Source organism: Passer domesticus, unplaced genomic scaffold (assembly GCF_036417665.1).
Source record: "Passer domesticus isolate bPasDom1 unplaced genomic scaffold, bPasDom1.hap1 HAP1_SCAFFOLD_188, whole genome shotgun sequence".
NCBI classification, from domain to species: Eukaryota; Metazoa; Chordata; class Aves; order Passeriformes; family Passeridae; genus Passer; species Passer domesticus.
The window spans coordinates 52616-73929 of record NW_026989969.1 but is presented as its reverse complement, the minus strand read 5'-3'; the positions used below and the strand labels follow the sequence as shown (position 1 = coordinate 73929).

Genomic DNA, 21314 nt, shown 5'->3' with positions numbered 1-21314 from the left:
TAAGGGACTTGGGGTGACATCGAGAGGCTCAGGGTGACATTGAGAGCTCGGGGTGACACTGAGGGACCCGAGGTGACAGCGAGGGGCTCAGGGGACATTGAGAGCTTGGGGTGACACCGAGAGCTCGGGGTGACACTGCGGGTTTCAGGTGACGCCGAGGTGCTCAGGTGACATCCTCGGTGTCCCCAAGCCCTGGGGGGGTTTGATGTCCCCTGGGGGTGCTCAGGTGGCCCCGCTGGCCGTGACAGTCACCGGGGGGGTCCCGGGGAGCCCCCTCCTCATTTTTGGGGGTTCTCCCGGTGCCCCCCAATTTTTGGGGGTTCTCCCGGTGCCCCCCGGTTCCAGTGCCCCCAGTTCCGAGGTTCTCCCGGTGCCCCCCCCCTCTTTTTGGGGGTTCTCCCAGTGCCCCCCATCCCGGTGCCCCCCCCCATCCCGGAACTCTCCCGGTGCCCCCCATTCTCGGTACCCCCCAATTTCGGGGGTTCTCCCGATGCCCCCCCTCATTCCGGTGCCCCCCTCATTCTCGGTACCCCCCCCCGGTGCCCCCCCAGATTTTTAGGGCTCTCCCGGTGCCCCCCTGGATTCCCGGGTTTCTCCCAGTGCCCCCCTCCCGGTGCCCCCCGGTTTCGGTGCCCCCCATTTTTGGGGCTCTCCCGGTGCCCCCCCCCCCCATTCCCGGGGGTTCTCCCGGTGCCCCCCTCATCCCCGGTGTCCCCCCATCCGGTGCCCCCCATTTTTAGGGTCTCTCCCGGTGTCCCCCCATTCCCGGTGTCCCCATTCCCGGTTCCCGGCTCTCTCCCGGTTCCCGGCTCTCTCCCGGTGCCCCCATTCCCGGTGCCCCCATTCCCGGTTCCCGGCTCTCTCCCGGTTCCCGGGTCCCTCCCGGTGCCCCGTCAGGCGCACGGCGCCTCGGGGCACAGCCGGATGTGGATGGCCGAGTTGTGCCGGGGCGGCTCCGCCTCCTCGCCGTCCCGCCGGCTCTCCCGGTTCTCCCGGTGCTCCCGGGGGTCGCGCAGGGGCACGGAGGAGGTGCTGGCGTGCAGCCGCAGCGCGCCCCCCGCGCCCGCCTGCAGCTGCAGCGCCAGGTTGATGGTGCGGGGCACGGCGAGCCCCAGCCCGTGCAGCCGCAGCTCCCCGGTACCGGGGGCACCGGGCCCCCCGCCCGCCGCCAGCAGCCGCTGGCAGCGCCGCAGCTGCGCCCGGAAGTCCGAGCGTGACGTCACGAAGACGTCATGGCGGCCCGGGACGGAGCTGGGGGCGGGGGAGCCCGGGGGCGGCCCCGGGGCCGGGCAGCGGCGGCGGCGGCGGGGGGGCGGCCCCGGGAGCGCCCCCGGGGGCGGCGAGGGAGCGGGGGGGCGGCCCGAGGACATGCTGGGGGGGAAAACGGGGAGGGGGCGTCAGGGGCGGGGCCACGGAGCGACCGGGGACCCCCCGGGACCCCCCAAAAACCCCCCGGGACCCCTCCCCAAACCCCCCCCGCCGCACCTCGCGCGTTCCGCCGCTTCCGCCCGAGGCCACGCCTCCCCGGAGCCACGCCCCCTCGGTGGGGCCACGCCCACGGCAAGCCACGCCCCCAAAGTTGCTTTTTGGGGGGTTTTTTTGGGGGTTTTTTAGGGGTGCTCGGGCCCCTCCCACGCCGGATCCGCCATTTTGGGGGGTTTTTAACTAACGAACCCGTTAATTGCTGCCGCGGCGGCGCGGGGTGATGGAGTGGGAGTGGCTTAGGGAAGCCACGCCCCTTCCCCACAGGCATAGCGCGCGTGGCCACGCCACAAAGGGGAGGAGCCTGGCCGGCGGGGCACGCCCCCTCGGCGAACAAAGGCCCGCGGCCCCTTTAAGGCCGCCATGGCGGCCGCCGGGCGCGCGCGCCGCGCGGCCGGGCCCTGATTGGGCGCGCGCGCCGCACGGCGGGCCCTGATTGGGCGCGGCGCGGCCCCGCCCCCGCGCGGCCGGCGCTGTCCCGGTGCTGAACGCGGCCATGAGCGGCGGCGTCTACGGCGGCGGTGCGGGGGCGGGGCCTCGGCGGGAGGGGGCGGGCCTCGGCGGGAGGGGGCGGGGCCACCGGGGGTGGGGGGGGGTCCCCGGGGGTTTTGGGGGGTCCCGGGGGTCCCGGTGTCACCGGCGCTGTCCCCTCCGCAGACGAGGTCGGGGCGCTGGTGTTCGACATCGGCTCCTTCTCGGTGCGCGCGGGCTATGCCGGCGAGGACTGCCCCAAGGTCGGTGCCACCGCGTCCCCGCCGCGCCCCCGAGTGTCGCTGTCACAGCCCCAGCCCCGGCCGGGCAGGCCCAGCGTGCTGTCCCCGCGCGGTGACAGTGCCACCGTGTCCCCAGGGCCACCGTGTCCCCAGGGCCACCGTGTCCCCAGGCCAACGTCCCACGGTGGTGACAATGCCACCGTGCCACCAGCATGCTGTCCCCATGGCGGTGGCATTGTCACCGAGGCCACCGTGTCCCCAGCATGCTGCCACCGCGGCCACCGTGTCCCCAAGGCCACCCCAGGCCACTGTCCCCATGGCAGTGCCAATGCCACATCCCCATGGCAGTGGTGACAATTCCACTGTCCCCATGATGGCAGTGCCAATGCCACATCCCATGGCAGTGCCAATGCCACCGTCCCCACGGTGGCAGTGGCACGGCGCTGTCCCCAGGCGGATTTCCCCACCACGGTGGGGCTGCTGTCCCCGGACGAGGTGTCCCTGGAGCTGGACGGGGACAAGGACAAGAAGGGCGGCAAGGTCTACTACATCGACACCAACGCGCTGCACGTGGCGCGCGAGGGCGTCGAGGTCCTGTCCCCGCTCAAGAACGGCATGAGTGAGCACGGGGACATGGGGACACCATTGGGGACATTGGGGACACATTGGGGACACACTGGGGACATTGGGGACACATTGGGGACATGGGGACACATTCGGGACACTGGGGACATTGGGGACATTGGGGACATGGGGACACATTCGGGACACTGGGGACATTGGGGACATTGGGGACATGGGGACACATTCGGGACACTGGGGACATGGGGAACACTGGGTCACCCCTGGGACACTGGCGGGGAAGGGAGCGGGGTGGGGGTCTCAGGGGTCACTGCTGTGCCCCGGCCCGTGTGTCCCCGATGTCCCCTCAATGTCCCCATGTCCCAATGTCCCCAGGCCCCCGATGTCCCCAATCCCCCTGATGCCCCCAAGTCCCCAATGTCCCCATTGGCCCCAATATCCCTGATTTCCCCTGATGTCCCCAACGTCCTGATGTCCCCATGCCCCCAATCTCCCCAATGTCCCCTCAATGTCCCCAATGTCCCCTCAATGTCCCCAATATCCCCAATGTCCCCTGACCCCCAAACGTCGCCAATGCCCCTGATGTCCCCGATCCCCCTGATCCCCCTGATGTCCCCAATGCCCTGATGCCCCCAGTGTCCCAATGTCCCCAATGCCCTGATGTCCCCAATGCCCCTGATGTTCCCAATGCCCCCGATGCCCCCAATGTCCCCGATGCCCCCGATGTCCCCCACGTCCCCCTGTCCCCCCGATGTCCCCGACTGTCCCTGTCCGTGTCCCAGTCGAGGACTGGGAGTGCTTCCAGGCCATCCTGGACCACACCTACGGCAAGCACGTCAAGTCGGAGCCGGGGCTGCACCGGTGCTCATGTCCGAGGCGCCGGTAGGTGTCCCCCGGGGTGTCCCCTGGGTGTCCCTGGGTGTCCCTGGGTGTCCCAGTGTCCCCAGCGTCCCCGTGTCCCCGCAGTGGAACACGCGGGCCAAGCGGGAGAAGCTGACGGAGCTGATGTTCGAGCACTACAACATCCCGGCCTTCTTCCTCTGCAAGACGGCCGTGCTCACCGCGTATCCTGCGCCCACCACCTGTGTGTCACCTGTGTCACCTCAGGGTCACCCGGGGTCACCCGGGGTCACCGCAGTGTCACTCGGGGTCACCTGTGTCACCTGAGTATCACCTCATGCCATCCCAGTGTCACCTGTGTCACCTGAGTGTCACCCCATGTTACCCCCAGGGTCACCTGTGTCACCTCATGTCAGCTCAGTGTCACCTCAGTGTCACCCCAGTGTGTCACCTCAGGGTCACCTGAGTGTCACCTGTGTCACCTGGGGTCACCTCAGTGTCATCTGTGTCACCTCTGTGTCACCCAGGGTCACCCCCAGGGTCACCTGTGTCACCTGGGGTCACCTCAGTGTCATCTGTGTCACCTCTGTGTCACCCAGGGTCACCCCCCAGGGTCACCTGTGTCACCTGAGTGTCACCCCATGTTACCCCCAGGGTCACCTGTGTCACCTAAGGGTCACGCCAGGGTCATCCGGGGTCACCTTGGTGTCACCTCATGTCACCTCAGTGTCACCTGTGTCACGTCAGTGTCACCCCTGGGGTCACCTGTGTCACCTCAGGGTCACCCCATGTCACCTCAGTGTCACCTGGGGTCACCTGTGTCACCTGAGTATCACCCCCAGTGTCACCTCAGTGTCACCCCATGTCACCCCCAGGGTCACCTGAGTGTCACCTCAGTGTCACCCGCGGTCACTGCAGGGTCACCTGAGTGTCACCCCACGTATCACCTCAATGTCACCCTCAGTGTCACCTCTGGGTCACCCGGGGTCACCACAGGATCACCTTCAAGTCACCTCTGGGTCATCCTTGGTCACCCCCAGTGTCACCACAGTGTCACCCTATGACGCACCCCTGGGGCGTGGCCGGGGGCGTGGCGGGGGGCGTGGCCGGCGCTGTCCCCGCCCCGTTGTGGCCTTGACGGGGCGGGCGCAGCTTCGCCAACGGGCGCAGCACGGGGCTGGTGCTGGACTCGGGCGCCACGCACACCACGGCCATCCCCGTGCACGACGGCTACATCCTGCAGCAAGGTGAGCACCTGAGACACACCTAGGGACACACCTGGGGACACACCTGGGGCACTGGGGACACACCTGGGGACACACCTGGGCAGGGACAGCACACCACGGCCATCCCCGTGCATGACGGCTACATCCTGCAGCAAGGTGAGAGCAGGGACACACCTGGGGACACACCTGGGCAAGGTGAGCACACCTAGGCACACCTGGGCACGGGAGGGACACACCTGGGGCACTGGGGACACACCTGGGGCCGGGAGAGCACACCACGGCCATCCCCGTGCACGACGGCTACATCCTGCAGCAAGGTGAGAGCAGGGGACACACCTGGGCAAGGTGAGCACACCTGGGGACACACCTGGGGCACTGGGGACACACCTGGGGACACACCTGGGCAGGGACAGCACACCACGGCCATCCCCGTGCACGACGGCTACATCCTGCAGCAAGGTGAGCACCTGAGACACACCTAGGGACACACCTGGGCAAGGTGAGCACACCTAGGGACATTGGGGACACACCTGGGGCACAGCTGGGCACTGGGGACACACCTGGGGCAGGGAGAGCACACCACGGCCATCCCCGTGCACGACGGCTACATCCTGCAGCAAGGTGAGAGCAGGGGACACACCTGGGCAAGGTGAGCACACCTGGGCACACCTGGGCATGGGAGGGGCACTGGGGACACACCTGGGATAGGGAGAGCACACCACGGCCATCCCCGTGCATGACGGCTACATCCTGCAGCAAGGTGAGCACACCTGGGGCACCTGGGCACACCTGGGCAGGTGAGAGCATACCTGGGACACACCCGGAGGGGAGGGGTACCTGGGACACACCCAGGACACACCCGGACAGGTGAGCGCTGACAGGGGACCAGCTCCATGGCCACACCCCCCGGCCAGGCGAGCTGGCCCAGGTGAGCGGTGGGCGGGGCCTGACGCCGGCCCCGCCCCGCAGGCATCGTCAAGTCGCCGCTGGCCGGGGATTTCATCTCCATGCAGTGCCGGGAGCTCTTCCAGGAGCTCAACATCGACATCGTGCCGCCCTACATGATCGCCGCCAAGGTGGGCGTGGCCGGTGGGCGTGGCCAGACACAATGCCCCTCCCACTTGTGGGTGGGGTCACCATTAGCCCCACCCCTTTTAAGGTGGGATTGTTTAGCTCCACCCCCTCCTGGCAGCCAAAATGTCTTAGCCCCGCCCAGTTCAGGGTGGGCGTGTCCTGGGGGGTGGGCGTGTCCCTTAGCTCCACCCCTTTGAGGCCACACCCCCAATGGGCAGTGCTGTCGCTTAGCCCCACCCCCTGAGTGACATCACCCTTAGGCTCCTCCCCTACCCCAGCCCAGGGGAGGCTCCTCCCCTTTCTATTTGCATAATTACCCAAGCCACGCCCCTTTCGGCGCTGGCCACGCCCCCCGCAGGAGCCGGTGCGGAAGGGGCCCCCCGAGCTGGAAGAAGAAGGAGAAGCTGCCCCAGGTGTCCAAGTCCTGGCACAACTTCACCTGCAACGTGAGTGGGGGGATTTGGGGGGGGTCCCGGGGGGGGGCGCGGGGCCCCCCTGATCCCCCAGCCCGTTTTTGGGGGTCCTGTCCCCCCAGGAGGTGATCCAGGACTTCCAGGCCTCGGTGCTGCAGGTCTCGGACTCGCCCTACGACGAGCAGTGAGTGCCGGGACCCCCGGGGGGGTTTGGGGTGGGGGGACCCCAAAATCGGGGGTCGGGGGGGGATTTGGGGGTGGGGGGACCCCAGAATCGGCCGTTTTCACCCCAGGGTGGCGGCGCAGATGCCCACGGTCCACTACGAGATGCCCAACGGGTACAACACCGACTACGGGGCCGAGCGGCTCCGCATCCCCGAGGGGCTCTTCGACCCCTCCAACGTCAAGGTTTGGGGGTCCCGGGGGGGTTTTGGGGGTCCCAGAGGGGTTTTGGGAGCCCCTGACCCCCTCCTTTCCCCAGGGCCTCTCGGGGAACACCATGCTGGGCGTGGGGCACGTGGTCACCACCAGCATCGGCATGTGCGACATCGACATCCGGCCGGTGGGTCTGGGGGCGGCAGGGACCCCCGAACCGGGGCGCTGGGGGCGGCAGGACCCCCCCTCACATCCCCCTGGTCCCTCCCCCCATCAGGGGCTCTATGGCAGCGTCATTGTCACCGGAGGGAACACGCTGCTGCAGGGCTTCACCGACCGCCTGAACCGCGAGCTGGCGCAGAAAACGCCCCCGGTGAGACCCCCGGGGTGGGACCCCCGGGGTGGGGAAGGGACCCCAAACCCCACTGTGAGGGACCCCAAACTCCCCTGTGAGAGACCCCCGGGCTGGGACCCCCAAGATGGGGAAGGGACCCCAAACCCCTCCTGTGAGAGACCCCAAACCCCCACTGTGAGACCCCCGGGGTGGGACCCCCGGGCTGGGAAGGGGACCCCAAACCCCCCTGTGAGGAACCCCCACAATTTGGGAGTGGGCGGCCCCAAATTCTCTCCCCTGAGGGACCCCCACAATTTGGGATGGGGGGACCCCAAACCCTTCTGAGGGACCCAGACCGGGCCTCAGAGCTTCTCCCAGTTATCACCAGTCACTCCCAGTTGCCTACAGTGCTTTATAGCTGTCCCCCCAGTGGCTCCCAGTTGCCCCCAGTTGCTCATAGACATTCCCCAGTTGCCCCCAGCCATTCCCCAGTTGCCCCCAGTAACTCACAGCTGTTCCCCAGTAGCTCCCAGTTGCCCCCAGCCATTCCCCAGTTGCCCCCAGCCATTCCCAGTTGCTCATAGACATTCCCCAGTTGCCCCAGTGGTTCGTAGCCATTCCCCAGTAGCTCCCAGTTGCTCACAGCCATTCCCCAGTTGCCCCAGTTGCCACAGCCATTCCCAGTTGCTCACAGCCATTCCCCAGTTGCCCCCAGCCGTTCCCAGTTGCCCCCAGTTGCCCCCAGCCATTCCCCAGTTGCCCCCAGCCATTCCCCAGTTGCTCATAGCCATTCCCCAGTTGCCCCCAGCCATTCCCCAGTTGCTCATAGACATTCCCCAGTTGCCCCAGTGGTTCGTAGCCATTCCCCAGTAGCTCCCAGTTGCTCACAGCCATTCCCCAGTTGCCCCAGTTGCCCACAGCCATTCCCAGTTGCTCACAGCCATTCCCCAGTTGCCCCCAGCCGTTCCCCAGTTGCCCCCAGTTGCCCCCAGCCATTCCCCAGTTGCCCCCAGCCATTCCCCAGTTGCTCATAGACATTCCCCAGTTGCCCCAGTGGTTCGTAGCCATTCCCAGTAGCTCCCAGTTGCTCACAGCCATTCCCCAGTTGCCCCCAGTTGCCCACAGCCATTCCCAGTTGCTCACAGCCATTCCCCAGTTGCCCCCAGCCGTTCCCCAGTTGCCCCCAGTTGCCCCCAGCCATTCCCCAGTTGCCCCCAGCCATTCCCAGTTGCTCATAGACATTCCCCAGTTGTCCCAGTGGTTCGTAGCCATTCCCCAGTAGCTCCCAGTTGCTCACAGCCATTCCCAGTTGCCCCCAGTTGCCCACAGCCATTCCCAGTTGCCCCCCAGCCGTTCCCCAGTTACCCCCAGTTGCCCACAACCATTCCCCAGTTGCCCAAGTGGTTTGTAGCCGTTCCCCAGTTGCCCCCAGCCGTTCCCCAGTTGCCCACAGCCGTTCCCCAGTGGCCCCCAGTTGCCCCCAGCCATTCCCCAGTGCTCCCAGCCGTCCCCCAGTAGCTCCCAGTTGCCCCCAGCGCCTCCCAGTGCTCCCAGTGACGCCCCTCTCCCAGAGCATGCGCCTCAAGCTCATCGCCAGCAACAGCACCATGGAGCGCCGCTTCAGCCCCTGGATCGGGGGCTCCATCCTGGCCTCGCTCGTGAGTCCGGGGCTCCGGGGGACCCCAGCCGGGACCCCCCGAACCCCTCCAAACGGCCCCAAAACCGCCCGCAGGGAACCTTCCAGCAGATGTGGATCTCCAAGCAGGAGTACGAGGAGGGCGGGAAGCAGTGCGTGGAGCGCAAGTGCCCCTGAGCGTCCCTGAGGGGAACTGAGGGGAACTGAGGGAACTGAGGGGATCTTGGGGTTCCTGAGGATCCTGAGGGTCCTGAGGGAACTGAGGGGTCCTGAGGGAACTGAGGGGTCCTGAGGGGAACTGAGGGGATCCTGGGGTCCCTGAGGGATCCTGGGGTCCCTGAGGGATCCTGAGGGGTCCTGAGAAATTCTAAGGGGAACCTGAGGGGAATGAGGGAGCCTGAGGGAACCTGAGGGTCCCTGAGGGGAACCGAGGGATCCTGAGGGGTCCTGAGGGGATCTTGGGGTTCCTGAGGGGAACTGAGGGGAACTGAGGGTCCCTGAGGAATCCTGAGGGGCCCTGAGGTATCCTGAGAAATCCTAAGGGGAACCTGAGGGGAACTGAGAGAGCCTGAAAGAACCTGAAGGGATCTGAGGGATCCTGAGGGAGCCGAAAGGATCCTGAGCAGATCTGAGGGGAACCTGAAGATCCCCGAGGGATCCTGTGGGTCTCTGAGGGATCCTGAGGGGTCCTGAGGGGATCTGAGGGATCCTGAGGGTCCCTGAGGGGATCTTGGGGTCCCTGAGGGATCCTGAGGGCGCCTGAGGGGTCTGAGGGGAACCTGAGGGGATCTGAGGGAAAATCGGGCAGGAATCCATTAAAACCCGCACAACCCACCTGGAACCGGCTCTGCGCGGCTCGGAGGCGGCGGGGACGGTTGGGGGACGGTTCCTTGGGGGGTTTTTCACCGATCCCGGCGGATTTCGCCTCAAAAATCGTGAGGGGGGGGGGGGGGCGGCACGTGCCGGGGCGGGCGGCGCTGCGCATGCGCGGCGGCACGTGCCGGGGCGGAGGGGGCGGGACAGCCCGCGCGGGTCTCGCGAGAACGCGGCGGCGGCGGCGGGAACTGCGCGGCGTTCTCGCGAGAGCCCCGCGCGCTCGCTCTCCGTTACCGGGCGGGCAACGGGGGGGGGGGAGGGGAGAACCGGTTCGGTGACGTCAGGGGCCGGAGCGGTGACGTGAGTACCCGGCCGAAGGGCGGAGGAGAGACCGGCGCTGGAACGGGACGGTGGTGGGGGGGGGGGAGGAGGAGGAGGAGGGGGTTGTGCGCGCGGGGATAAGGCGCCCGCACTGCGCACGCGCAGCGCCCCTCACGGACTCCAACTGCCGGCAGCCCCCGCGCGCGCCGCGAGGCCTCCCCCCGCGCGGGGCGGCCACAACCCCGCCTGCTCCGCCTTCCGGCCGCGCCTCGCCGCCGCTCGCCGTTGCCCACCCCGGGCCTTCAGCGGGATCCCCCCGGTGCCTCCTGCCCTTCCCCCGCAACGCCGTTCTCCCGCGCCCTCCGCGCAGGCACTCTCCGCGGACGCCCCGCGCTCCGAGGCCCCCTCTCTCTCTCTCCGCGCGCGCCCACTCTCCCGATTGGCCGCCGCGCGCTGCGTACCCTCTCCTATTGGCCGAGCCCTGCCGCCCCTCCCCTCCAGGCGGGCGTGCCCTCGCGCGGCCCCGCCCTTCCCCTATATAAGCCCCGCCGGGCCGGCGCGGCGCTGCCATCGCGGGCGGGAGGCGGCGGGCGCGGACGCCCCGCGCGCGCGGCTCCCCCCCTCCGCTCCTCCGGCGGCGCATGCGCGGGGGCGGCGCGGCGCAGCGCGCAGGCGCGGGCCGGGCCGCCATGGCGGCGGCGCCTGAGGCCTTCCTGGTGCCGCCGCCGCCGCCGCCTCCTCCCGCCGCCGCCGCCGCCGCCGCCCCGCCGGGCCCCGCCGAGCCCCCGCGGCCCCGCAACGGCCTCCGCGCCGCGGGCGGCGGCGGCGGCGGGAAGCGGCGCAGCAGCTGCGGCGCCAAGCAGCCGGCGTGGAAGCGGCGGCGCCGCGCGGCCTCGGAGTGCGGCCCGGTGCTGCCGTCGGAGTTCCTGCTCGGCGGGAACATCTTCGACCCGCTGAACCTCAACAGCCTGCTGGACGAGGAGGTGAGCCGCGCCCTGAACGCGCGCACGCCGCAGTCCTCGCCGCTGCCGCAGCGCGGCCGCGACCCGGTGGAGATCCTGGTGCCGCGGGACATCACGGACCCGCTGAGCCTGAACGCGCCCGGCGAGGCGCTGCGCCTGGCCTCGCCCGCCAAGAGCGCCCGCCGCCGGCACCGCCACCGCGGCCAGCAGCGCGCCGCCACCGCCAACAGCGCCTCCGGTACCGCCGGCGCCGCCTCCGGTACCGGCAGCGGCGAGGAGAGCGCGCCGCCCGCCGAGCCCTCCGCCGCCGCCCCCGCCCCGCCGTGCCCCGCCGCGCTGCCCGCGCCCGGCCGCCACCGCAAGCGCCGACGGACTTGCAGCAAATCCGAGGCGCCTCGGCCGCCTCCTCCTCCTCCTCCTCCTTCCTCCGGTAAAGCGGGCGGGAAGGCGGCGCAGCGGCCGCGGCGGCAGGCGCGCAAGTTCCAGTACGGGAATTACTGCAAGTACTACGGGTACCGCAACCCCGACGTGGAGGACGCGCGGCTGCGGGCGCTGCGGCCCGAGTGGTTCGCGGGCAAGGAGGTGCTGGACGTGGGCTGCAACGTGGGCCACCTGACGCTGAGCATCGCCAAGCGCTGGGCGCCCGCCCGCGTGGTGGGGCTGGACATTGACGGGCGCCTGATCCGCTCGGCGCGCCAGAACATCCGCCACTACCTGTCCGAGGGGCTGGCGGCCGACGGCGAGGCCAGGAAGGGCTTCCCGGCCGCCCTGCTGGCCAGCCGCGGCCCCATCGCCGCGCCGCAGCTGCCGCCCGACGGGCCCGGCGCCGCCGAGTTCCCGCACAACGTGGTGTTCGTCACGGTGAGGGAGGGGAAACGGGGGGTTCGGGGCGGGAAACGGGGCTGGAGGAGGGTTTGGGGGGTTTTAGTGGGGTTGAAAGGGGTCTTGGTAGGGTTTTGGGGGGGTCTAGGTGGGGGTGGAAGGGGCTTGTGTGGAGTTTGGGGGGTCTAGGTGGGGGTAAAAGGGCGCTGGGCAGAGTTTAGGGTGTTGCAATGGGGCTAGAAGTGGTCTGGGCAGGGTTTTGGGGGGCTGAAAGGAGCTTGGAGAGAGTTTAGGGTGGGTTTTGGGGGTCTCAGTGGGGCTAAAAAGGGTTTGGAGGGAGGTTTGGGGGGTCTAGGTGGGGGTAAAAGGGCGCTGGGCAGAGTTTTGGGGGGCGGAAAGGAGCTTGGAGAGAGTTTAGGGTGGGTTTTGGGGGTCTCAGTGGGGCTAAAAGGGGTTTGGAGGGAGGTTTGGGGGGTCTAGGTGGGGGTAAAAGGGTGTTGGGTAGAGTTTAGGGTGTCTCAATGGGGCTAGAAGGGGTTTAGGCAGGGTTTTGGGGGGTGTTGGTGGGAGTAGAAGGAGTCAGGGCAGGGTTTTGGGGGGCTGAAAGGAGGTTGGAGAGAGTTTAGGGTGGGTTTTGGGGGTCTCAGTGGGGCTAAAAGGGGTTTGGAGGTGGGTTTGGGGGGTCTAGGTGGGGGTAAAAGGGCGCTGGGCAGAGTCTAGGGTGTCGCAATGGGGCTAGAAGGGGTTTAGGCAGGGTTTTGGGGGGTGTTGGTGGGGGTAGAAGTGGTCTGGGCAGGGTTTTGGGGGGCTGAAAGGATCTTGGAGAGAGTTTAGGGTGGGTTTTGGGGGTGGAAGTGGGGCTAAAAGGGGTTTGGAGGGAGGTTTGGGGGTCTAGGTGGGGGTAAAAGGGCGCTGGGCAGAGTTTAGGGTGTCTCAATGGGGCTAGAAGGGGTTTAGGCAGGGTTTTGGGGGGTCTAGGTGGGGGTAAAAGGGTGCTGGGCAGAGTTTAGGGTGTCTCAATGGGGCTAGAAGGGGTTTGGGCAGGGTTTTGGGGGTCTCAGTGGGGGTAAAAGGGCCCTGGGCAGAGTTTAGGGTGTCTCAATGGGGCTAGAAGGGGTTTAGGCAGGGTTTTGGGGGGTGTTGGTGGGGGTAGAAGTGGTCTGGGCAGGGTTTTGGGGGGCTAAAAGGAGTTTGGAGAGAGTTTAAGGTGGGTTTTGGGGGTCTCAGTGGGGCTAAAAGGGGTTTGGAGGGAGCTTTGGGGGTCTCAGTGGGAGTAAAAGGAGCCTGGAAGGGTTCTGGGGCGTTTTGGTTGTTCTAAAAGGGGTCTGGGCAGAGTTTTGGGGGGGTCTCAGTGGGGCTAGAAGGGGCTCAGGCAGAGTTTTGGGGGGTGTTGGTGGGGGTGGAAGGAGCTTTTGCGGAGTCTGGGGGGTCTAGGTGTGGGTAAAGAGAGCTTGGGGAGAGTTCAGGGTGGGTTTTGGGGGTCTTGTGGGGGTTAAAAGGGATCTGGGCAGAGTTTTGGGGGTCTCAGTGGGGCTGAAAGGGGCCTGGAGAGAGTTTTAGGTGGATTTTGGGGGTGTCAGTGGGGCTAAAAGGGGTGTGGAGGAAGTTTTGTGGGGTCTTGGTGGGGCTAAAAAGGTCTTGGAGTTTTGGTTGGGTTTTGGGGGGTTAAAAGGAGCTCGGGCAGAGTTTGGGTGTTTTGATGGTGCTGAAGGGGTTTTAGAGTTTTGGGGGATCTCAATGGGGCTAAAAGGGACCTGGGCAGAGTTTTGGGGGTCTCAGTGGGGCTAGAAAGAGTCTGGGCAGCGTTTCGGGGGTCTTGATGGAGTTGAAAGGGGTTTGGGCAGAGTTTTGGGGGGTCTAGGTGGGGGTAAAAGAATCTTGGAGAGAGTTTTGGGTGGGTTTTGGGGGGGTTAAAAGGGGCCTGGGCAGAGCTTAGGGTGGGTTTGGGGAGGTGGGAGCGCTGTGGGACCCCCTGGCGCCACCCTTGGGGTCTGTGGGGGGCAGCTCCGGGCCCCCAGGACCCCCGAGGGGGGCTCAGCGTGTGCCCCCCACCCCCAAAAACCCTTCAGGGGGGTCTCCTCACCCCGTCAGACACCCCCAGCTTCTCTGGGGGTCTCAGCCCCTGCCCCAATCCCCTCTGGGGGTGTCAGCCCCCTCCCAATCTCCTTTGGGGAGTCTCAGCTGTGCCCTGACCCTGCCCCTCAACCCTCAAACCTCCTTGGGGGGTCCCAGCTCCTCTGGGGGTCTCAGCCTGCACCCCAAACCCCTTTTGGGGTCCCAGCCCCCCCCCAGCCCCTCAGGGGTCCCAGCCCCTGCCCCTGTGGGGGTCCCAGTCCCTCAGGGGTCTCAGCCCCAGCCCCGGGGGTCCCAGCCCAGCCTGGGGGTCTCAGCGTGCCCTCCCCCAGCCCCCTCGGGGGTCCCAGCCCCTGTCCCCATGGGGGTCCCAGCCCAGCCCCGGGGGTCTCAGCCCCTGTCCCTCCGGGGGTCCCAGCCCCGGGGGTCTCAGCCCCTGTCCCCCAGCCCCTCCCAGCCCCCCGGGGGTCCCAGCCCAGCCCTGGGGGTCTCAGCCCCCAGCCCCTCGGGGGTCCCAGCCCCTGTCCCCATGGGGGTCCCAGCCCAGCCCTGGGGGTCTCAGCCCCCAGCCCCTCGGGGGTCCCAGCCCCTGTCCCCATGGGGGTCCCAGCCCAGCCCCGGGGGTCTCAGCCCAGCCCCGGGGCCCCCAGCCCAGCCCCTTTCCCCATGGGGGGTCTCACCCCCAGCCCCGGGGGTCCCAGCCCAGCCCGGGGGGTCTCAGCGTGCCCTCCCCAGGGGTCCCAGCCCCTTTGGGGGTCCCAGCCCCTGTCCCCATGGGGGTCCCTGCCCCTTTGGGGGTCCCAGCCCCAGGGGTCCCAGCCCACCCGGGGTCTCAGCGTGCCCTCCCCCAGCCCCAGCCCCTTTGGGGGTCCCAGCCCCGCCCCAGGGGTCCCAGCCCCTTTGGGGGTCCCACCCGGGGTCTCAGCGTGCCCTCCGCAGGGGAACTACGTGCCGGAGCGCGAGGAGGCGGTGGGCGCGCAGCGGCCCGAGTTCGACGTGGTGCTGCTGCTGTCGCTGACCAAGTGGGTGCAGCTCAACTGGGGCGACGAGGGGCTCAAGAGGCTCTTCAGGAGGGCCTTCCGCCACCTGCGGCCCGGGGGGCTGCTGCTGCTGGAGCCGCAGCCCTGGGAGTCCTACCGCAAGCGCAAGGGCCTCACCGTGAGTCTGGGGGCTCTGGGGAGGGGTCTGGGGGGGTCCTACAGGGGTCTGGGGGTGTTATAGGGGGGTTCTGGGGGGCTGCTGCTGCTGGAGCCGCAGCCCTGGGAGTCCTACCGCAAGCGCAAGGGCCTCACCGTGAGTCTGGGGGCTTTGGGGGGCTCATTGAGGGGTCACTGAGGGGTCTGGGGGTCCTGGGGGTGTCACTGGGGGCTGCTGCTGCTGGAGCCGCAGCCCTGGGAGTCCTACCGCAAGCGCAAGGGCCTCACCGTGAGTCTGGGGGTGTCACTGGGGGTGTCACTGAGGGGTCTGGGGGGGTCTGGGGGTGTCACTGAGGGGTTTGAGCAGGGTTTGGGGGTCCTGGGGGTGTCACTGCGGGGTTTGGGGGTGTCCTACAGGGGTCTGGGGGTGTCATTGAGGGGTCTGGGGATGTCACTGGGGGTCCTGGGGGGGTCACTGAGGGGTCTGGGGGTGTCCTACAGGGGTCTGGGGGTGTCACTGGGGGGTCTGGGGGTCCTGGGGGTGTCACTGAGGGGTTTGGGGGGGTCACTGAGGGGTCTGGGGGTGTCCTACAGGGGTCTGGGGGTCCTGGGGGGTCACTGAGGGGTCTGGGGGTGTCACTGAGGGGTCCTGGGGGGGTCACTGGGGGGTTTGGGGGTCCTGGGGGTGTCACTGGGGGGTCTGGGGGTGTCCTAAAGGGGGTCTGGGGGTGTCACTGAGGGGTTTGGGGGGTCTGGGGGTGTCATTGAGGGGTCTGGGGGTGTCATTGAGGGGTCTAGGGGTGTCACTGGGGGTCACTGGGGGTCCTGGGGGGGTCACTGGGGGTCACTGGGGGTCCTGGGGGGTCTCGGCCATGCAGCCGCAGCCCTGGGGGTTCTCTCAGGATTTTGGGGTCCTCCGGGTCCATTTTGGGGTGGAACCTCTGTGTTTTGCGGCAGTTTGTGATCCTGTGTCTGTCAGGAACCAACGTGAGTTATTTTAGGGTGGGATCTCTGGGTTTTGGGGTCTGGTCTGTTTTGGGGTCCAAGGCAGTGATTTTAGGGTGGGATCTCTGGGTTTTGGGGTGTTGTCTGGTTTTGGGGTCCAAGGCAGTGATTTTAGGGTGGGATCTCTGGGTTTTGGGGTGTTGTCTGTATTTTTTGTGTGTTTTTAACCGTTTCCTCCCCCGAGGACCTGATGTAGGTTATTTGGGGGTGCTATTTCTGGATATGGGGGTGGAATCTCTGAATTTTGGGGTGAAATCCCTGAATTTTGGGGTGTGATCTCTGTTTTAGCGTGCGTTTTTAACCCCTTGCTCCCCGCAGGAGACGACGTGGCTGATTTCAGGGTGTTATCTGTGTTTTTTGGGGTGTTTTTTCTGTTTTTCGGGCCGTTTTTAACCCGTTGCTCCCCGCAGGAGACGACGTACCGGAACTACCAGCGGATCCGCCTGCGGCCGGAGCAGTTCCCGGCGTACCTGACCTCGGCCGAGGTGGGCTTCGAGCGCTGCGAGCTGCTGGGCACGCCCCAGCACGGCTCCAAAGGTGGGAACCCCAAAATAAACCCCTAAAAACCCCAAAAATAAACCCAAAATCCTGCCCTGGGGACCCCCAGCACGGCTCCAAAGGTGGGACCCCCAAAATAAACCCCAAATAAACCCAAAATAAACCCCCTGGGGACGCCCCAGCACGGCTCCAAAGGTGGGACCCCCAAAAAAACCCCAAAATAAACCCAAAAATAAACCCAAAAATCCCTGCTGGGGACCCCCAGCATGGCTCCAAAGGTGGGAACCCCAAAAATAAACCCCTAAAAAAACCCAAAATCCTGCCCTGGGGACCCCCAGCACAGCTCCAAAGGTGGGAACCCCAAAAATACCCCAAAAATAAACCCAAAATCCTGCCCTGAGGACGCCCCAGCACGGCTCCAAAGGTGGGAACCCCAAAAATACCCCAAAAATAAACCCAAAATCCTGCCCTGAGGACGCCCCAGCACGGCTCCAAAGGTGGGACCCCAGAAATCCCCCCCTAAAAACCCCAAAATCCCCCTGAAATCCCTGCTGGGGACCCCCCAGCACGGCTCCAAAGGTGGGACCCCCAAAAACCCCAAAATAAACCCAAAATAAACCCAAAATCCTGCCCTGGGGACGCCCCAGCACGGCTCCAAAGGTGGGAACCCCCCAAAAAACCCCCCCTAAAAACCCCAAAATCCCCCTGAAATCCCTGCTGGGGACACCCCAGCACGGCTCCAAAGGTGGGAACCCCAAAAATAAACCCCTAAAAAAACCCCAAATCCCCCCAAATCCCCCCAGCCCGGGGGGCACCGAGCCTCAGCACAGCCAGAAAATGAAATTTTAGGGGATTTTTGTGCTTTTTTTTTTTTAGAAATATTTTGAGTTTTAGGGATTTTTTAGGGATATTTTGAATTTTAGTGGATTTTTGGGGGGGGGTTTAGGGATATTCTGAATTTTGGGGGGGTTTTTAGAGAGATTGTGAATTTTAGGGATTTTTTGAGGTTTTTTTTAGTGATATTCTGGATTTTTTGGGGTTTTTTTAGGGATATTCTGAATTTTAGAATTTTTTTGAGGGGGGTTTTAGAGATGTCCCAAATTTTAGATAATTTTTAGAGATATTCTGAATTCTAGGGATTTTTTGGGGTTTTTTAGTGATATTTCCAGATGTTTTAAGCATAATTTATTCTACATTCAAGAATTTTTAAACCTTTTTTGGGGGGATTTTTAGGGTTTTTGTAACTTTCCCATTTTCACTGTTTTTAACTCAATCTTGGGCTCCCAGTTTGAGGGTGGGGGTGTGATTTTTGGGGACCCCTCCCCAAATTTCCCTTTTCACTGTTTTTAATGCAATTCTGGGTTACCAATCCGAGGGTGGGGGTGTGATTTTTGGGGACCCCTCCCCAATTTCCCATTTTTAATGTTTATAATTCAATCCTGGGCTCCCATTCCAGGGTGGGGGTGTGAATTTTGGGGACCCCTCCCCAATTTCCCATTTTCTGTATTTTTAATTCCATCCTGGGGTCCCACTCTGAATGGGGGGCAGTTCTTATTTTTGGAGACCCCTCCCCAAATTTCCCATTTTTAATGTTTATAATTCAATTTTGGGCTCCCATTCCAGGGTGGGGGTGTGATTTTTGGGGACCCCTCCCCAATTTCCCATTTTTAATGTTTATAATTCAATCCTGGGGTCCCACTCTGAATGGGGGGGGCTGTGAATTTTGGGGACCCCTCCCCAATTTCCCATTTTTAATGTTTATAATTCAATTCTGGGCTCCCATTCCAGGGTGGGGGTGTGATTTTTGGGGACCCCTCCCCAATTTCCCATTTTCTGTATTTTTATCTCAATCCTGGGGTCCCACTCTGAATGGGGGGGGCTGTGATTTTTGGGGACCCCTCCCCAATTTCCCCCTCTCCCCCCAGGTTTCCAGAGGCCGATTTATCTCTTCCACAAGGGCCGAGGCGACGCCCCCCTGAGCCCCCCCAAACTCCCCCAAAACCCCCCCCTGAGCCCCCCCGGGCCGGGGGAGGGGCCAGCCCCTCCCCCGCCGCTGCCAAACGGGGGGAGGGGCGCGGTTTGCCCCCCTCCCCCCCCGTTTTCGGGGTGTCCCTCCCCCCCCCGGTTTGCTCTGTCAGGGGGGGCCCCAATAAAGGAGGTGATTGGTCAGAGCTGGGGGGTCTTTTGGGGAGGGGGCGCGTTTATTGGTTGGGGGAAAACGGAGATTTTGGGGGAAAAAATGGAGATTTTGGGGAGAAAAAGGAAATTATGGAGGTTTTGGGTGGGAAAAAGGGGGGGTTTTGGGGAAAAAAAAAAGATTTTAAGGGGAAAAATGGGGATTTTGGGGGGGAAATTCAGATTTTGGGGGGGGAAAGGGGGATTTGGGGGATAAAAATGAAGATTTCGGGGGAGGAAATGGAGATTTTGGGAAGGAAAAAGGAATTTTGGGGGAAAAAATGGAGATTTTGGGGGGAAAAATGGGGATTTTGGCGGGGGGAGAGATTGTTTTGGGAAAAAAATAGGGTTTGGGGGGGAAAAATTGGCATTTGGGGTAAAAGGGGGGGTTTTAGGGAGGTTTTGGGGGTAAAAAGGGGGTTTTGGGGGGGAAAGGGAGATTTTAAGGGGGTAAAAAGGGATTTTGGGGGATTTTTTGGGGGTAAAAAGGGCATTTTTAGGTAGAAAAGGGATTTTGGGATTAAAGAGAGGGGATTTTGGGAGATTTTTGTAGCAAAAATGGGGATTTTGGTGTAAAAAGGGGGAATTTTGGGGTAAAAGGTGGATTTTGGGAGATTTTTAGGGATAAAAAGGATTTTTGGGGGTAAAAAGTGGGGATTTTGGGGTTGAAAGGGGGGAATAAGGGAGGTTTTTGTGGTAAAAAGGGGGGATTTTGGGGTAGAAAGGATTTGGGGACATTATGGGGGGTAAAAAGGGATTTTGGGAGATTTTTTTTTTGGGGGGGGGAAGGGAGATTTTGGGGGTAGAAAAGGGGGATTTTAGGGTACAAAGGGGGATTTTGGGGTAGAAAAGGGGGATTTTGGGGTCAAAAGGGAAGATTTTAGGAGATTTTTGGGGTAAAAAAGGGGGATTTTGGGGTACAAAAGGGGATTTTGGGGTAGAAAAGGGGATTTTGGGGTAGAAAAGGGGGATTTTAGGGTACAAAGGGAGATTTTGGGGTCAAAAGGGAAAATTTTAGGAGATTTTTGGGGTAAAAAAGGGGGATTTTGGGGTACAGAAGGGGATTTTGGGGTAGAAAAGGGGATTTTGGGGTACAAAGGGGGATTTTGGGGTACAAAGGGGGATTTTGGGGTAGAAAAGGGGGATTTTGGGGTACAAAGGGGGATTTTGGGGTAGAAAAGGGGGATTTTGGGGTCAAAAGGCAGGACTTTGGGAGATTTTTGGGGTAAAAAAGGGGGATTTTGGGGTACAGAAGGGGATTTTGGGGTAAAAAAGGGGGATTTTGGGGTACAGAAGGGGATTTTGGGGTAGAAAAGGGGGGATTTGGGGTTGTGCCCCCCCTAGCCCCCTCCCCACTGCAGCCGCTTGCGCTGCATGGCCCCCGCGGCGCCCGGGGGGCACGGGCGGGCCCGGGGGGGCTCGGGGGGCGCGGGGGGGGGCAGCCACGGGGACCCCCCGGTCACCGGGAGGGAGAGCACGGCCGGGCAGGGCCCCGGGACCTGCGGGGGAAATTGGGGAGGGGGCTCAGGACTGGGGGGGGCACAGGGACAGAGCATGGCCGGGCAGGGCCCTGACACCTACGGGAAATTGGGGAGGGGGCTCAGGACTGGGGAGGGTCTGACCTGCGGGACACCCAGGTGGGGAGGGGGTTCACTCGGGGAAATTGGGGAGGGGGCTCAGGGGAATTTGGGGAGGGGGCTCACCGGGAACACAGTGGAATTCGGGGAGGGGGTCACAGGGGATTGGGGAGGGGGCTCGTGGGGGGAGATTCGGAATTTGGGGAGGGGGCTTGGGGGGGGAGATTCGGAATTTGGGGAGGGGGCTTATGGGGGCTCACGGGGATTGGGGAGGGGTCTGACCTGGTGGGGGATGGGGTTGGGGCGGGGTCTCGCCTGCGGGACACGAGGATTTGGGGAGGGGGCTCGCATTGGGGGCGGGGTTTGTGTGATTTGGGGCGGAGTCTCACCTGGGGGGCGTGGCTGCCGGGATTTAGGGGGCGGGGCCGCCGGGATGAGGGGTGGGCGGGGTCTCACGGGGGCGTGTCCGGCGGGATTAGGGGTGGGCGGGGCTCACCTGGGGGGCGTGTCCGGCGGGCGGCCCCGCCCTGCGCGGCGCGCGCGGGGGGCGGGGCACGGCCAGGCTGACGAGGCCGCGGAAGAGGCGCCGGGCGGGGGGGACGTTCATGGCTGGAACGGGGGGGTGCCGGTCACACCGGGGCCCCTCCCCACACCCCCGGGACCCCTCCCCACACCCCGGGGCCCCTCCCCACACCCCGGGACCCCCCCCCCCGAACCCCGGCACCGCCCCCCCCCCGCACTGACCGGCGGCCGCCGCCCCCCCCCAGCGCCGAGCGGGCGGCGAAGGAGCGGCCCAGGAGCGCGGCCGCCGCCCCGGGGGCGTCGAACGGGCCCGGGGGGGCCGCACCGGGACCCCCGCGGGTGCTGTGCGGGGTGGGGGTCGCCAGCACCGGGCCGCGCTCTTCATCCTCCTCATCTTCATCATCATCCTCCTCCTCCTCCTCGGGCGGGATGGCGGCGCTGGGCGCGAACCGCACCTGAGGGGGGGGGAGAGAACGGCGCCCCGCCGGTTTGGGGTGTCCCGCTGTTTCCGGTGCACCGGGAGGGGGCTCAGCGACCCCGCCCCCCCCCGGTTTGGGGTGTCCCGCTCCCTTTTCCCCTCCCGCACCTGCCGGTCGCGCCCCCCCGCGCCCCCCCCGCCTCAGGATCCCCCCGGGCGGCGGCGGCGGCGGCGGCGGCCTCATGGCGGCGGAGGCCACGCCCTCTTTCCGCCGGTGGCCACGCCCCTCCCGCCCTAACGGCGACCGCGCCAAG

The 21314-nt window shown here is 65.0% G+C and overlaps 4 protein-coding genes across 5 annotated transcripts; 2 read left to right on the top strand and 2 right to left on the bottom strand.

Moving 5' to 3' along the window:
* Positions 1-848: 848 nt before the first annotated feature.
* On the bottom strand, positions 849-1806 carry POP7 (POP7 homolog, ribonuclease P/MRP subunit). Of its 2 annotated transcripts, none has more exons than XM_064406301.1 (2): positions 1675-1806; positions 849-1371 (listed from the first exon to the last, which is right to left on the bottom strand). In XM_064406301.1, exon 2 carries the CDS (start codon positions 1368-1370, stop codon positions 894-896), a length of 477 nt encoding a protein of 158 aa, XP_064262371.1. In that variant the 5' UTR covers position 1371; positions 1675-1806; the 3' UTR covers positions 849-893. The 2 variants fall into 2 exon arrangements, with proteins under 2 accessions (XP_064262371.1, XP_064262370.1); XM_064406300.1 differs by lacking the exon at positions 1675-1806 and adding an exon at positions 1486-1641.
* A 38-nt stretch (positions 1807-1844) lies between these two features.
* On the top strand, positions 1845-9169 carry LOC135292054 (actin-like protein 6B). Its single transcript, XM_064406302.1, is given in 16 exon segments — positions 1845-2003; positions 2140-2216; positions 2649-2814; positions 3560-3634; positions 3637-3659; positions 3744-3841; positions 4770-4864; positions 5813-5936; positions 6291-6363; positions 6453-6514; positions 6624-6738; positions 6812-6892; positions 6983-7078; positions 8611-8697; positions 8772-8885; positions 9160-9169. Coding segments are annotated over 15 exon segments (1278 nt in total). The 5' UTR covers positions 1845-1978; the 3' UTR covers positions 8853-8885; positions 9160-9169.
* Positions 9170-9916: 747 nt separating this feature from the next.
* MEPCE (methylphosphate capping enzyme) lies at positions 9917-19204 on the top strand. The gene is made up of 5 exons (XM_064406299.1): positions 9917-11635; positions 14609-14827; positions 16221-16347; positions 18234-18515; positions 19188-19204. The coding sequence occupies exons 1-5, from the start codon at positions 10454-10456 to the stop codon at positions 19202-19204; spliced, it is 1827 nt and encodes a 608-aa protein (XP_064262369.1). The 5' UTR covers positions 9917-10453.
* On the bottom strand, positions 18482-21295 carry LOC135292045 (basic proline-rich protein-like). The gene is made up of 4 exons (XM_064406293.1): positions 21169-21295; positions 20805-21037; positions 20557-20669; positions 18482-19982 (listed from the first exon to the last, which is right to left on the bottom strand). Exons 2-4 carry the CDS (start codon positions 20986-20988, stop codon positions 19824-19826), a joined length of 456 nt encoding a protein of 151 aa, XP_064262363.1. The 5' UTR covers positions 20989-21037; positions 21169-21295; the 3' UTR covers positions 18482-19823.
* Between the last annotated feature and the right edge of the window lie 19 nt (positions 21296-21314).